General features: G+C 40.3%; 1 protein-coding gene across 1 annotated transcript; it reads left to right on the top strand.

Annotated features, from left to right (window-relative positions):
- The first annotated feature begins 19 nt into the window (after positions 1 to 19).
- On the top strand, positions 20 to 12,689 carry slc2a15a (solute carrier family 2 member 15a). Its single transcript, XM_055030007.1, has 12 exons — positions 20 to 106; positions 1,719 to 1,817; positions 2,381 to 2,541; positions 3,819 to 3,943; positions 4,224 to 4,369; positions 4,951 to 5,083; positions 5,899 to 6,086; positions 7,838 to 7,948; positions 8,354 to 8,455; positions 9,152 to 9,227; positions 10,228 to 10,355; positions 11,212 to 12,689. Exons 1-12 carry the CDS (start codon positions 62 to 64, stop codon positions 11,464 to 11,466), a joined length of 1,569 nt encoding a protein of 522 aa, XP_054885982.1. The 5' UTR covers positions 20 to 61; the 3' UTR covers positions 11,467 to 12,689.
- Positions 12,690 to 13,166: the final 477 nt, after the last annotated feature.

The raw sequence follows: 13,166 nt of genomic DNA on the forward strand, positions 1-13,166 counted from the left end.
TTTTTTTTTTTTTTTTTTTTTTTACTTTTTGTTGCTTTGGACCAGATACCAGAACTCCTAAATGGCTGAGGAGATTTTAATTCCATCATCGGGGAAAATCACTTCGGTAAGTTCAGTATTCATAGACAGTTTTCTGATGTCGTTTTAGACACCCTCTAAAACAACTTCAATCTCTGTTGTGCCTGCCGGCTTGTGCCGTTAAAAAAAAAAAAGTGCTTGGCTGTCAAAAATATATGAATGCAGGAAATAAACTCAGTCCAAAACACGTAGAGCACAGAGAATACATTAGGCGAGAGATTTGGTCATTGGAGTGTTGCATGAATAATATTTAGTGGTTGCCCCTCTGGCCTCCTTTGAGCTGGCTGCCAGCCAAACAAATGAAATGGGTTGTTTGCAGTCACGAATGTGATCGATACATACAGGCAAGACAAACTTCCTTCAAAGTGGTGCCATCTCTCCTTCAAGTTATCAGCAAACTGTCCACTTGCACAAAATGATCCCTCTTTCCTTTCTCGTCACTGATCCCTCAGTATGCTTTGAAAAATACAGAAGGGCCAAACACGGATCAGGGAGCAGCTTGTTGTTCTGGATCTTGCCCAGGGAACCCCTCTCAAGTTAACAGGAAGAAGGACTTTGTGCTGTAAAGCGATATCAACTGGTCCTGGCGGACGGGACACTTAGGTTTCATTTTTTACTGGTCATTCACGTCTCAGCTTCTCCAGTGTGCTGTGAACTGTGTGACTTGAGGTCATACAAACAAAAAGAGTTTGAAATGAGAGCCACCTTCATCTCCATCTTTCCCAATGAATAAACTTTTATTGGACAAATCTGTGTGGATGTTGGTTTTGTGTGGATTTATTGGTTAATGTTTATTGGTTAACTGTGTTGTGTTGTCCTGTCAAGTCCCTGATTGGTTTCAACTGTCTTGTGTTTCCCTAATTGTCCATCCTCATCAAACCACTTTCTGATGAAATTCCTCAAATTGTGACTATTCAATCATTATCCTCTAAATAAACCAAACATGCAGTGTGTTTTCAATAAGTCCCACTAATTGGAATCTCAAAGGATTTTATTCTGATTACACCTCCATCAGTGGGGAAAGGAAATTTGCTGTTGCCTTCTGTGGCTGCTCAATGTCACATCCATACCTGATCTCGGGGGTTTTCTGTATGGAGTTTATGTGTTCTCCTTGTGCATGTGTGGTCTCCCTTCTTGCACTCTGGCTTCCTCCAACAACTCAATAAGCAGACTGTGAGAGCGTGTGTGTGAGTCCATATCTTATGTGTCTCTGGTGGACTGGTGTACCCCGCCTCTCACCCAATGACCGCTGGGGTCATTGACCAACCTGTCTGGGTGTGGACAATGGATGGATTTAATTTGATCCTACCTTATTAAGCCCAAAGTGAAATTATCGTTGTCAACCATTCAGAGGAAGTCTATTACTGTAAGAGTCAGAATCACAATTCCTTTTAATGTCATTGTGCATGAATAAAGCGCAACAAAATTGAAAAAAACAAAGCAACTCTTGCAGAAACATAGACTGCTGTTGCTGTTTTCTTGATTTTACCACGAATCATTCTTTGGAGAATTTCCTGATGTTCTGTCAAAATTTTGTATGTACATTGTGGACATTGGACACTATCAGAACCAAACAATTACTGTTCCCACCATTTATGGATGCAGTTCTCTTGAACAGCTGTATCTGCTTCTGATTGCAGCAGCTGACTGGTTCTCTGCTAGCAGTGGCATTCCTGACTTCATTTGGGAGCTCTATGTTGTACGGCTACAACCTGGCTGTGGTCAACTCCCCTGCTGCAGTAAGACACACACACACACACACACACACACACACACACACACACACACACACACACACACACACACACACACACACACACACACACACACACACTCGCACGCACGCACGCACGCACACACACACACACACACACACACACACACACACACACATCTCACAGAAAGCACACTCACATTCAGAATGTACCTGTCAGAAGAATTATGCCAGCTAAATCCGCCAACAGATAGATAGATAGATAGATAGATAGATAGATAGATAGATAGATAGATAGATAGATAGATAGATAGATAGATAGATAGATAGATAGATAGATAGATAGATAGATAGATAGATAGATAGATAGATAGATAGATAGATCTAAAAGCAAGAAAAATATTAGACATTAAAAAGTTGACAACAAACCGCCTGGATCTTTTCTGCTTGTGATTTTGCAACATTGCAACTACAAGATTTCCTTTTCAACTGTTATCTGTTTGTCGTGAAGTCCAAAACTTTCAATGTCTTTTTTTAATGTGTCATTTTATTTTGATCACTAACTTTACTGCCACTTTGCTCTTCCAGTACATAAAGAGTTTCTACAACAAAACTGTTTTGAGTCGTAATGGGACAGGACTCAGTGGGGAGACCCTGACGCTCATATACTCTCTCACTGTGTCCGTCTTTGCTATCGGAGGTCTGCTGGGCTCCCTCATTGTCGGTATGCTGGTTTCTCGCTTTGGCAGGTAAGATTTGTTTCCTATGGAGCAAATATTGAAATTCCCCTATGGGGGAAATTTTCTGCCATATTTCGAGAGCACACATTTCCATTCTGTACCCAGTTCAACACTTGCCAGGCGATGGTGCATTTTTGTTCCAAAAGCAGAGAGTTCTGCAAGAGTGCAAAGACAAAGGTTTGAATACAGACATTACAAGTTTTGAGAAGAAAGACAGGAAATCCTGCTGTCTAAATGAAAATGTGTGCTCTTGGGTTATCCATCCATCCATCCATCCATCCATCCATCCATCCATCCATCCATCCATCCATCCCATCCATCCCATCCATCCATCCATCCATCCATCCATCCATCCATCCATCCATCCATCCATCCATCCATCCATCCATCCATCCATCCATCCATCCATCCATTTTCTTACACCCTTGTCCCTAGTGGGTCGGAAGGTGCTGATGCCTTTCCAGCTACGTTCCGGGCAAGAGGTGGGGTCACCCTAGACAGATAGCCAGGCTGTTGCACTTGGATTATGGCAGGAAAATTCTTCCATAGTCTATTTCTTTATGATCATAGTGATTGATTCCAGCAGGATAGTGCTCATAGATCTAATCATTTCAAACTTTTTTCTTCTTGAAAATGACCAAGGAATCATCCATACTGTCAGTTTTTATGAACACACAAACCAGTTACTCTTAAAATCTAGGATTCTTAAATTTGAAGATCTGGTGGGATTTAAAACTGATGAAATTATGTCTAAGGCATCAGCCAAACTGCTACCTGAGCTCATACAGGAAGTGTTTTTTTGAAGGAGAAGGGGGATTTAACTCAAGGAGTCACTAAGACTTAAGGATTCTTAGAGCTTTCGTATTTCAACTCGGGGTAAAATTATGAAAATGAGAAGTTAAAACAAAGTCAAAATTTATTACAGTTTAAAAGGAAATATGGGTGAGAGTTAGCACTAATGTGTAAACCCAGATAAAATGGAAAATAAATTAACCTATGTCTTTTTATATTTATTAATTAATAATGGAGGGTCCATGTGAACATATTGTATGAGTTCATAAATTTCTTACTTCTTCCTTCTCCTTTCTGAGCGTGTTAAGATTAATGTGGGACAAAAATATGTGTCCTTTGCATTTCTTGTTCATGTGAGTGATTTTATACTTCTACCAGGTTAGTAATAAATAAGTAAAAAAAACTAAGGAGATCGCTGTGTGTAATAGCCACATTTGGGCTGGTGAGTGAATATTCATATTTATACATGTTTATGTTTCCGGTTTCATTTTCAGGAAGGGTACAGTGGTCAACACAACAGTGCTGGTGTTTATGGCGGGCTCCCTCATGGGCTTCAGTAGGATTTGTGGTTCACCTGAAATGGTCATCATTGGCCGCTTCATCACAGGGATACATTCAGGTATCTGTACACACACACACACACACACACACACAAACACACACACACACCCACACACACACACACACACACACACACACACACACACACACACACACACACACACACACACACACACACACACACACACACACATGCACACGCATGCTTGTTTTTGTGGTTATTTTATTCATTCAGTAAAACAATGTTCTGTATTCAATGTCCTATTGAACTCGGCACAAAAGTTGTGCACGTCTCCGTGAGAGTCAAACATGGATTTTCTCTCCTCGTGTCGCCGCAGGGATCTCTCTCAGTGTCGTACCGATGTACCTCGGTGAGATAGCACCAAAGAACCTGAGAGGATTTCTGGGTCTTGTTCCGAGCATCTTTATAGGAACCGGGGTCTTTGCTGCCCAAATCCTCGGCCTCCATGAGCTCCTGGGAAAGGTAGAGCAACTGCCCGTCTAGGATGTTAATAGATAAGAAAGAAACTTAAACTTTTCCAAGGAGTTACAGTCAGCAATTGTTTCCACATGACAACGGACAGGCAGACAGACAGACGCCAAGATAAACCAAACCTTTCCTGTAATGCTCACTCTCCAATGTTAATCAGTTTGAGATATTTTTGTCTTTTTAATTAGCTTTTAAAAACCTTTAACTCGACTGTCCATTCTTTTTTGTTGTTGTCGTTTTGCATAAAATTATAAATTTGTGTTGTATGAACACAGACGTTACTAACATTGTAATAAGTGAACCAAATCCCCCCCACTGAAATACTTACCCCTCCCTCCTCTGTACCTTGTGGAATAATTTCAGTGAAATCTCCCTTCTTAACCAAACCATTAGACCATTTCCATTATATAGCATTTCTCCCATTTCAAAAACAGAATATAACATTCCAGTGTGAAAAATGGCACTACGAAATATTTATTTCCTTATCAAAATGTCCTCCCTTTGACGTTAGTATTGCTCTCCTGGGGGTGCTTGCACAGATCTCTCTCTGATCCTCTGAGTTGCTGCTTTTTCAGGAGGAGTATTGGCCTCTTTTTCTTTCGGTGGTGGTCGTACCAACGTTCATCCAGCTGCTGCTGCTGCCGTGGTTCCCAGAGAGCCCGAGGTACTTGCTGATTGAGAAGAATAATGTTCACGCCACAATTACAGGTCAGTATTGCTGCAGTGCTTCTATTCCGACAGAAACAATGAGAGACTAAATTAGAAAAGGCATCATCAAGTCCATGCAGCTGTGATCCTTGTGATGTAGGCACTTTACAAGGAAAAATGTCAGTTTGAGACAGTCATCAAAAGCTGCACATAAATAAAAAGATTTGATGTTTCACAAAATCTTCCTTCACGTTCGTATGAAGGGTGTTCAGTGTGCAACAGCGGCACTAAAGACAGCAGATTATTACATTGAAAATGTAAGCAACTGTTTTTGGAAACACTTTATTTGCCTGGGTGTGAATAGGACTGACATGACACTGTTATAAACATGAAGGGGTCTTCATAAATGTTTACTACTGTTGTTATGAAATGCCTTTCAGTAAATTAAAATGGTCAACTTTGCTTTAAAAGTGTCATTATTTAACAATTGACACTTCACCACATCCATAAAAACTCCTGCATCTTTATGATGTGATGTTTATGACAGTGTCGTGTCAGTCTTGTGCACACCACGTCAAATAAAATGTTACCAAGTTGTTGTTTTTTTCAGTTATACCTCAAAACATTGATAGACACATCATTCAAAGGATTAAGTACCACAGGAGCTACAACCACTGATAAGACTAAAGACAAAACACCTTTTCGCTCAACCAAATTTTAACATGATGATGCCAAAATCGGTAGAAAGGATCAACAGAAGTAAAAAAAGTGAATACACTGGTGGAATTTTTCCAATGTTTGGTGAGTTCTGTACGTTCCTTGCGTTGACTTGTCACACGTCGATTAAACACAGCTCTTTGTTTGATGCCTTTCAGCTCTGAAATGGTACAGAGCCAAGTGTGACATCCAGGCCGAAATTGAAGAGATGCAGGAGGAACAGCGCTCCCTGTCCTCCGTAGAAATGCTGTCGGTCTGGAGCCTGTTGCTGGACGATTCGGTCCGGTGGCAAGTGTTGAGTGTGGTGGTTATCAACATTGGCATGCAGCTGTCTGGGATTGATGCTGTAAGTACTCTATATACACTGCAAATCTGTAAGGTGCTTAGCAGCAATAGAAAACATCTTGAAGCGTTGGAAGCGTCGAAGGCTGGTGTGTCAAAGAATTAGCATCTCTGGAAAAAGACAAGATTATGTGGCGATACAGTAACTTCAAAATGTAAGGTATTTCTTGGAGTGTTGTTGTAGAAGTACAACTGTCACACATTACAGTAAAATATTGATTTTTACACTCACTAAAAAAATAAAATCTCTCCAAGTAGCTTAAGAAATTTAACTCAAATACTAGTGAAACCACATGGATTAAGAGGATCAGCTGTTACCCCGAGACTACAAAGTTGTTCAATGTTCCCAGTTTCTCTTTGTGGAATTATAAACAAAGATAAAAAAAATCAAAAAAAAAATATTGTAAAAGAATTAAAGAAGATCAGGATGAATATGAACAATGCAACAATATTCTAACCAAGCAGATTCAGGACCGATTAGTCCAAACGGACACAGTGTCTTGGTTTTGTGTGTAAACTGGACCGTCTGCCATTGTTTCTTCTCCATCTGTTTATAAAGTGTGTTTTATTATTATTATTTGGATCAAATTGCAAACAAGAACTTTCGATTGTCATTAAATGGTTCATTAAAAAAAAATCAAAAAGGCAACAATTTAATTAGATCAGAAATGAACAAGATGAGGCTGAAGGTCTCACACTATAGTGTAAAGGACACAGAGGGAGGCTGCAAGAAAACCTCTGCACAAGAAAAGGCCTCCTCCTTTACAGACAATATAATGGAGGCTGTGAGTTGAGGGGTTGTGTGTTTTGTAGGAAGTGCGTGGATGTGTGTGTTTGCAAACCCATGGACTCCAGAAGCACCCTCAGCCATCCCTGATAAGTGATGAAGCTTTGGATCAGCAGCCTTGGTAGCACTTTGGGTGAAGCCCACAGACGTCGTGGGAAGGGTACGAGAGTGGGAGCAGAGCATCTTGTTAGCGTAACATCCAGGAGAATTTGAGATAGCCCAGCGGTCCAAGGCCAAAACACAAGGGGAGCCAGTTCAGATAACAATGATCGTCTTGTGTCAGCCCGTCTCCGTGAATTGTGCATCTGCCTTGGAGTCTCACTGGTACGTCTCAATGGCGATTCCCAAAACAGCCATTTTTTTGTTGTCCAGTCCCTCGGAGCATAGCTGGTAGCTTCTCCAAAGTTTTCAGGAAGAACCACTGCGACTCTCTGAGCGTTCGCTGCTCTGCACCTCGTATGAGCCGGACAGCTTCTCTCACAGCAACTGACATTTTATGAAATTTGTCAATATGCCAGGTTGACTGCCAAATCCATACAGAAGACATCCTGTTATCAAAAGTCCAATCATGTTCACATTTTCAATGTATATGGACAGAGACTTCCACTTTTCCCAGGAATCCATCGCATATCCAACAGCCTGTGTCCCGTCAGGACAAGAAGCCTATTATTGCTTTCCTCATATTTGAAAAAACAATCATGCAAATTCCCAATTTATATTATTATGATATCAATATATGTATAACGACATGACATACGTTGGCATCCAGTCCTCTAATCATTATCCTCAGTGTCTTTTTACGCCCAATGCGCCACATCATTCTGAGTCTGTTTCAAATCTCTATAAACTCTACAAGTTGCTTCATCTTTATCATGTCAGCATTGTAGAAATAACCGTCACACCCGCTCCGTACTTTAAAAAGCTACGAGGCATTCATAGTTGAAGTTTCTTTTGTCTCCGCCCGGCAGATCTGGTTCTATACAAACGACATATTTAAGAACGCCGGCATCCCAGTTCCAGAGATCCAGTATACGACAGCAGGGACAGGAATCATAGAGATCATCGCCGGGCTCATTGGGGTAAGCATTCAGTGATGAGACATGCTGTGATAGATTTTACTGAACAGGGAGACTGTGCTGTTTTACATATCCTATAGATGTATGAAACATTCAAACTGTGTTGTCAAAATGATGACGAAATGTACATTGAAATATTAGTACATTTCAGTGTTATTCATTGACTTAATGTTGAGTAAATAAGAAAGGCCTCAATATACACATATCTTTACTGGATTAGATAGAAACTATGTATTCTACTCCTACTTCTAAGAACAATAGTAATAGCCGTAGATAATTTTGTTTATCCATTCATGCATTTGTTTTTTAAAAGCACGGTGAAAACCAAAGTGTTGTCCAAGTCAATCACATTCACCCTGACTGTGTTCGTTTATTCACAGTGTGTATAACATGGTGTGCATTTCTCAGTGTTTCACTATAGAGAAGGTGGGAAGGCGGCATCTCATGATTGGGGGCTTCACCATGATGGGGATCTGCAGCGCTGGAATCACATTGGCCCTCGTTTTACAGGTGTGTGCACAGAGTAGCCCTTGAATTGTCAGCATTTGCACAGCAGTGACCTTCCTGCTTTTTTAATAGACTTTGTAAAGAAAACTGTAAATGTGAGAAAAGATCCGACGGATGCTACTTGTTAAAAATATGTGCTGATCCCAGCGTTTCAAATGGAGGCTCAACGTAGACGTTTTGTTTGAGCTTCCACAGGTTCCTTCGCTGACAGTATTGTGAAAAGCTCAAGGAGACGACATATAAAAAAATTCACACTTTTGCACCCGTGCCCTCTCTGACTTCCACGCGCCATTTTGCTCAAGCAATACAACCTTATTCACTTTTTACTTATATATTTATAAACTGCGTATTTGTCAAAAACAGGTAAAACCATTTACTGGTGGGAAAAAAATAGTCAGTTTATGATCCGGGTGTAGAGGAAAACAAAAATGATTTAAATTATTGTTCAGTACATTTTTTTATTTTACTTTGGACATCAGTAAATGACTCTTTTTCTGGTTCTGTAATTAATTTGACTCAATTATGTTCCAAAACCTAAACAAGTGGAAAGCACAGGACTAAATAGTTTAATCAGACATAGTCGGAGCCTGAACAGAAAGAATGTTATGAACATGCCAAGAATGTCTTTGTTTATGATGTCCTGTAGTTTTTTCTTCTTTCCAAAGTTTTATTTGATATTGCTGTTTCTTCTCCTCACAGGTGAAGTTACTGTTCATGCGCTATGTCAGCGTCTGTTGTGTGGTTGGCATCATTGCTGGCTTCTGCATCGGTCCAGGCAAGTTTGACACACTTCACTCAGACATTGCCATAAAAACAAGTTGATTCCTGTAAGTCTGATTATTCTTCTATTATTTCTGTTTTGTAAAGTGTGGCCCTAATACTCCTTTGAAATTTTGCTGCCGGGTTGAAAAAGAAAGTGGTATTTCTAAGCGCTTTAGCGCCTCCCAGTGGGCAAAAGTGTAAGTGACGTGTCAAACTACAAAAAAAGAAATTGGGTAGTTTAATTATGTCTGAAATGATTCTCCATGAAAGAATGATTCAGATTTTCTTTTCTGTAATTTTGTGTTTAACAAGTCAATCTTCTCCACTTTTAGTGATTACCGAGAAAATTAAAAAGGTTTGGCCAGTGTTAACGGGTTCAGGGTGCTTTAAGAGAAGAAAGCACTTTAGGAAACAATCCATATGTTGTGGAGCTCCGAAAAAAAATGTTCACACCAGATTGATGAAAAGCCAGAACGTTCTTTCCCTCGCAATAAGACCACTGGCTCTCGAGTCTTTACAGGATTTCTCTCATCAAGTCGAAACACTTTTAGATTTCAAGGTTTCCCCCAGAAAACCTGCTAAGCCTGGTGGTTGGGCGCTGAGTCAGTCATTCACCCAGCAGTCCGTCGTGTTTTTGAGCTAAAACATGTTTAAAGTTGATGAGAAATTTTAAAATATCACTTGATAATTATTGAAAGATTGGAAGATGAATACGTGAACACCAACTATAAATTCTTTAAAAAAATGCAGACATATCAAAACAAACAAACAAATAAATAAATAATCAATGTTTAGCCTGGTGGGGGCATAAGCAAAGTCTGTTGACCCGCCAGGCTTATAATACACTGAGGGAAACCCTGGATTTCATTTGTGTTGTGATGAAATGATGATGAAACCTTTCTGTTCTGACCAGAATATTATTTTCCAACAAATCCACATGTTTGTTGTTGTTATACTGACTCACAGAAAGTAAATCCATTTTTGGAACCACTTTTTTTCTTCCCGTGTTGCAGCTGGGGTTCCCTTCCTGATCACAGCAGAGCTGTTCAAACAGTCCCATCGTCCTGCAGCCTACATCATAGGAGGCTCCCTGAACTGGCTCTCCAATTTCACCGTGGGCTTCGTCTTCCCCTTTCTCCAGGTGATCACCGTAGATCGTCATCATGAGTCCCTGAGTCCTCAAATATGCTATTGTTGCGTATTGATGCTGGTCTAATCACTGCTCAGAGTAACTGAGGCTCTGAGTCACTTGAGCACTTTGGTACTTCAGTGGCACAGTGACTTCTTGCCTTTTGCTTTCAGCTGCTTTCTAAACTAAAACAACAACAACACAAATCTACTGCAGAATTTGTAGCATATTACAAAAGTATCCACTCTTTTTGAAAAAATTTTCCCCTATCTTATGACATTTGAACTTCACTGTGTTTGGAGCAACGCAAGTGGAATAACCAGAAAATCTCAGAAATGCTAAATAGTCTAATTAAGGTTGTGGGGCGGAAATGAAGCACTGCTTGAGGTAAATGTGCAAGGAGCAATAAATGAGCCCTTCTGTCAAAATATTTCACTTTGAAACTTATCTCTGGTTTCATTTTTATGTAAAATCAATTAATGATCCAAAATTAGTCAATCCATCCATTAATCTATCCATGAGTGAAATTGCCATCAAGTTTTCTGATAGTAGTAGTGTTAGGTTTCATCCACACACAGCTGGTTGCCCAAGGTTTAATTTGATTACATTATTATTATTATTGTTATCATTGGATGCCATATACTAAATGTGTATACTACACAGATGCCATCTGATGTCTTTTAATTTAGTACTACAATGTGTTGGTCTGTCACATGAAACCTTAATTTGAAATCAAATGAGAAAAAGGAAAAAGAGATATTTTTTCAAGGCGCAGCACAACCTGATGTATACTTTATGAAAATCTGGCCTGTTTTTTACTCTAGCTTGAAACCTCATCGCTTTGCTCTCTTGTCTCTTCCACGGTCAGATGTCTGCCGGGTCCTATTGCTACCTGGTGTTCGCCACGGTTTGCTTTTCGGTCGCCATCTACGTTTACATTGTAATCCCGGAGACGAAGAACAAGACCTTCATGGAGATCAGCAGGATGTTCTCCAAGAAGGAGTCGGTCCTGGAAACCCGGGGCCTGTTCCACGTCGACCAGCTGAAGCTGAAGAAGATGAACGGATACGGCGGGTTGGAGCACACGTCGCTGGAGTTCGACAGCTCCTCCTCTGTGCCTTGACTCAGGTTTAGGTTCTGTGAAGAATTGATTCTGCTCACCAGACCACCCATCACTAGGCCTCCGTGGCCTTTCCCTTCTCTTCGGCACTTTGATATTCACAACTTCTGTTAAACTCTGGGCCCAAGGCCCAGTTCAGTTTGTCCGGTTCTGTTACGTGTGCTCGGTAACTTTCACGTTGTTCCTGTATTTTGTCTTAGATGCACCTCAGATTGACGCTTTCACATGTCAACACAACAACCACTGACTGGCAGGTCTGGATGGAAGACTGTAAGCTTATATAACAGAGACATTTAACATTTTGAGACCCTGTTCATCTTGTCAAACTCAAATGTGTATTTGCTGTAAAGTTAAATTAGTCATTAACAGTCCCTTGACCAAAACAAGAGGAGCTCCTCAGTTTTTAATTCATGTTGATTTTCCTGACATAAGAAAACTACGGAGGCCCCTAGGGTACATGGAGGGTTTCTTTCTTCTTTTGCGTTTTCTCACAATGATCTACTGATAATTGAATAATGTAAGCCTTTCTTACAGTGGCCATCAGACTTTTTGCTATAATATAAGGCTTTCATAAAGTTTTCCATTAATGTTAACATCTGGTTGAGACATATCTGAAGTTTTATATCTTTTTCTTTAGGACAGAAATGCATCACAGACGTGATGTAAACAGAAACTTTCTGTGAGAAGGGAAGAAATAAAAAAAGATAGATCCAAACTATTTGGACTATTTCTGAGTTATTATAACTGAGTATGAAAGTCTTCAGTTTGATTGTGTCTCTTTGTGTCGGTCTGAATGGTTTAAAAAGCCGTTTTCATGTGCGAATCCATCTCAGCCTCACACACACAAACATGCAGTGAATAAATCGATTTTCAATCAGTTTTGTGCATCAAAGAGTTAATAAACAGGTTTTCACTTCGGCTCTTTAATGTGTATGTATTTGACATTTGAAATTGACAATTGTCACTGTATACAAAATAGACCAGCTAAGCATATAACTAAGCATATTGCGAGGGAGAGCCAATGTTTTGCAAGGTAGTGCAAAAGAAACATTTCCCCCCTCGGGGTCTCCGTAGCAAACAACAGAGGGTTTGTTTTGTCTTTTAGTCCATTTTGATTGTGTTGGTAAAAAAAAGTGCTAAAATGTATTTCTAAATGTAATTATACATGATCATAGATCTTGAACTGTTGAAATGGAACAACCTGAATTAAATTTGTTGGTACTGTAGTTTATTTGTGTCTGTAATGTAACAGGACCACTGGAGTCATCATCAGTGTTTCCAGATCCATCCATCCATCCATCCATCCATCCATCCATCCATCCATCCATCCATCCATCCATCCATCCATCCATCCATCCATCCATCCATCCATCCATCCATCCATCCATCCATCCATCCATCCATCCATCCATCCATCCATCCAAATGTCTAACATCACATGCAAACCTACTTATGTCAGATCATCTGGCCCTCAGAATACCTGCCTGTGTCCTCTCCTGTCCTTTGTGTCTTCAGGCCACCAGTGATGATGTTTAATGCACCAACACGTATCTGAGAAAAGCGACGCCCGTTTGCTAACAGCTGTAAGCGTTTATGAGACAGAGTGTTGGCCGGCCTGATCTTCAACTTTTAGCACCGCGCTGCTGCCGCACAGAGAGTTTTATACTCCGCATCAAATCTCACTCTGTACAAGCAGCAACACT

Source organism: Poeciliopsis prolifica, unplaced genomic scaffold (assembly GCF_027474105.1).
Source record: "Poeciliopsis prolifica strain line A6 unplaced genomic scaffold, Auburn_PproV2 SCAFFOLD005, whole genome shotgun sequence".
NCBI classification, from domain to species: domain Eukaryota; kingdom Metazoa; phylum Chordata; class Actinopteri; order Cyprinodontiformes; family Poeciliidae; genus Poeciliopsis; species Poeciliopsis prolifica.

Excerpts from the sequence above, each read along its gene's own strand:
- slc2a15a (XM_055030007.1), top strand. The coding sequence starts at position 62 with ATGGCTGAGGAGATTTTAATTCCATCATCGGGGAAAATCACTTCG. Across the intron at positions 4,370-4,950 it reads TCCATGAGCTCCTGGGAAAG|GAGGAGTATTGGCCTCTTTT; the intron begins GTAGAGCAACTG and ends CTGCTTTTTCAG. Across the intron at positions 10,356-11,211 it reads TCGTCTTCCCCTTTCTCCAG|ATGTCTGCCGGGTCCTATTG; the intron begins GTGATCACCGTA and ends TTCCACGGTCAG.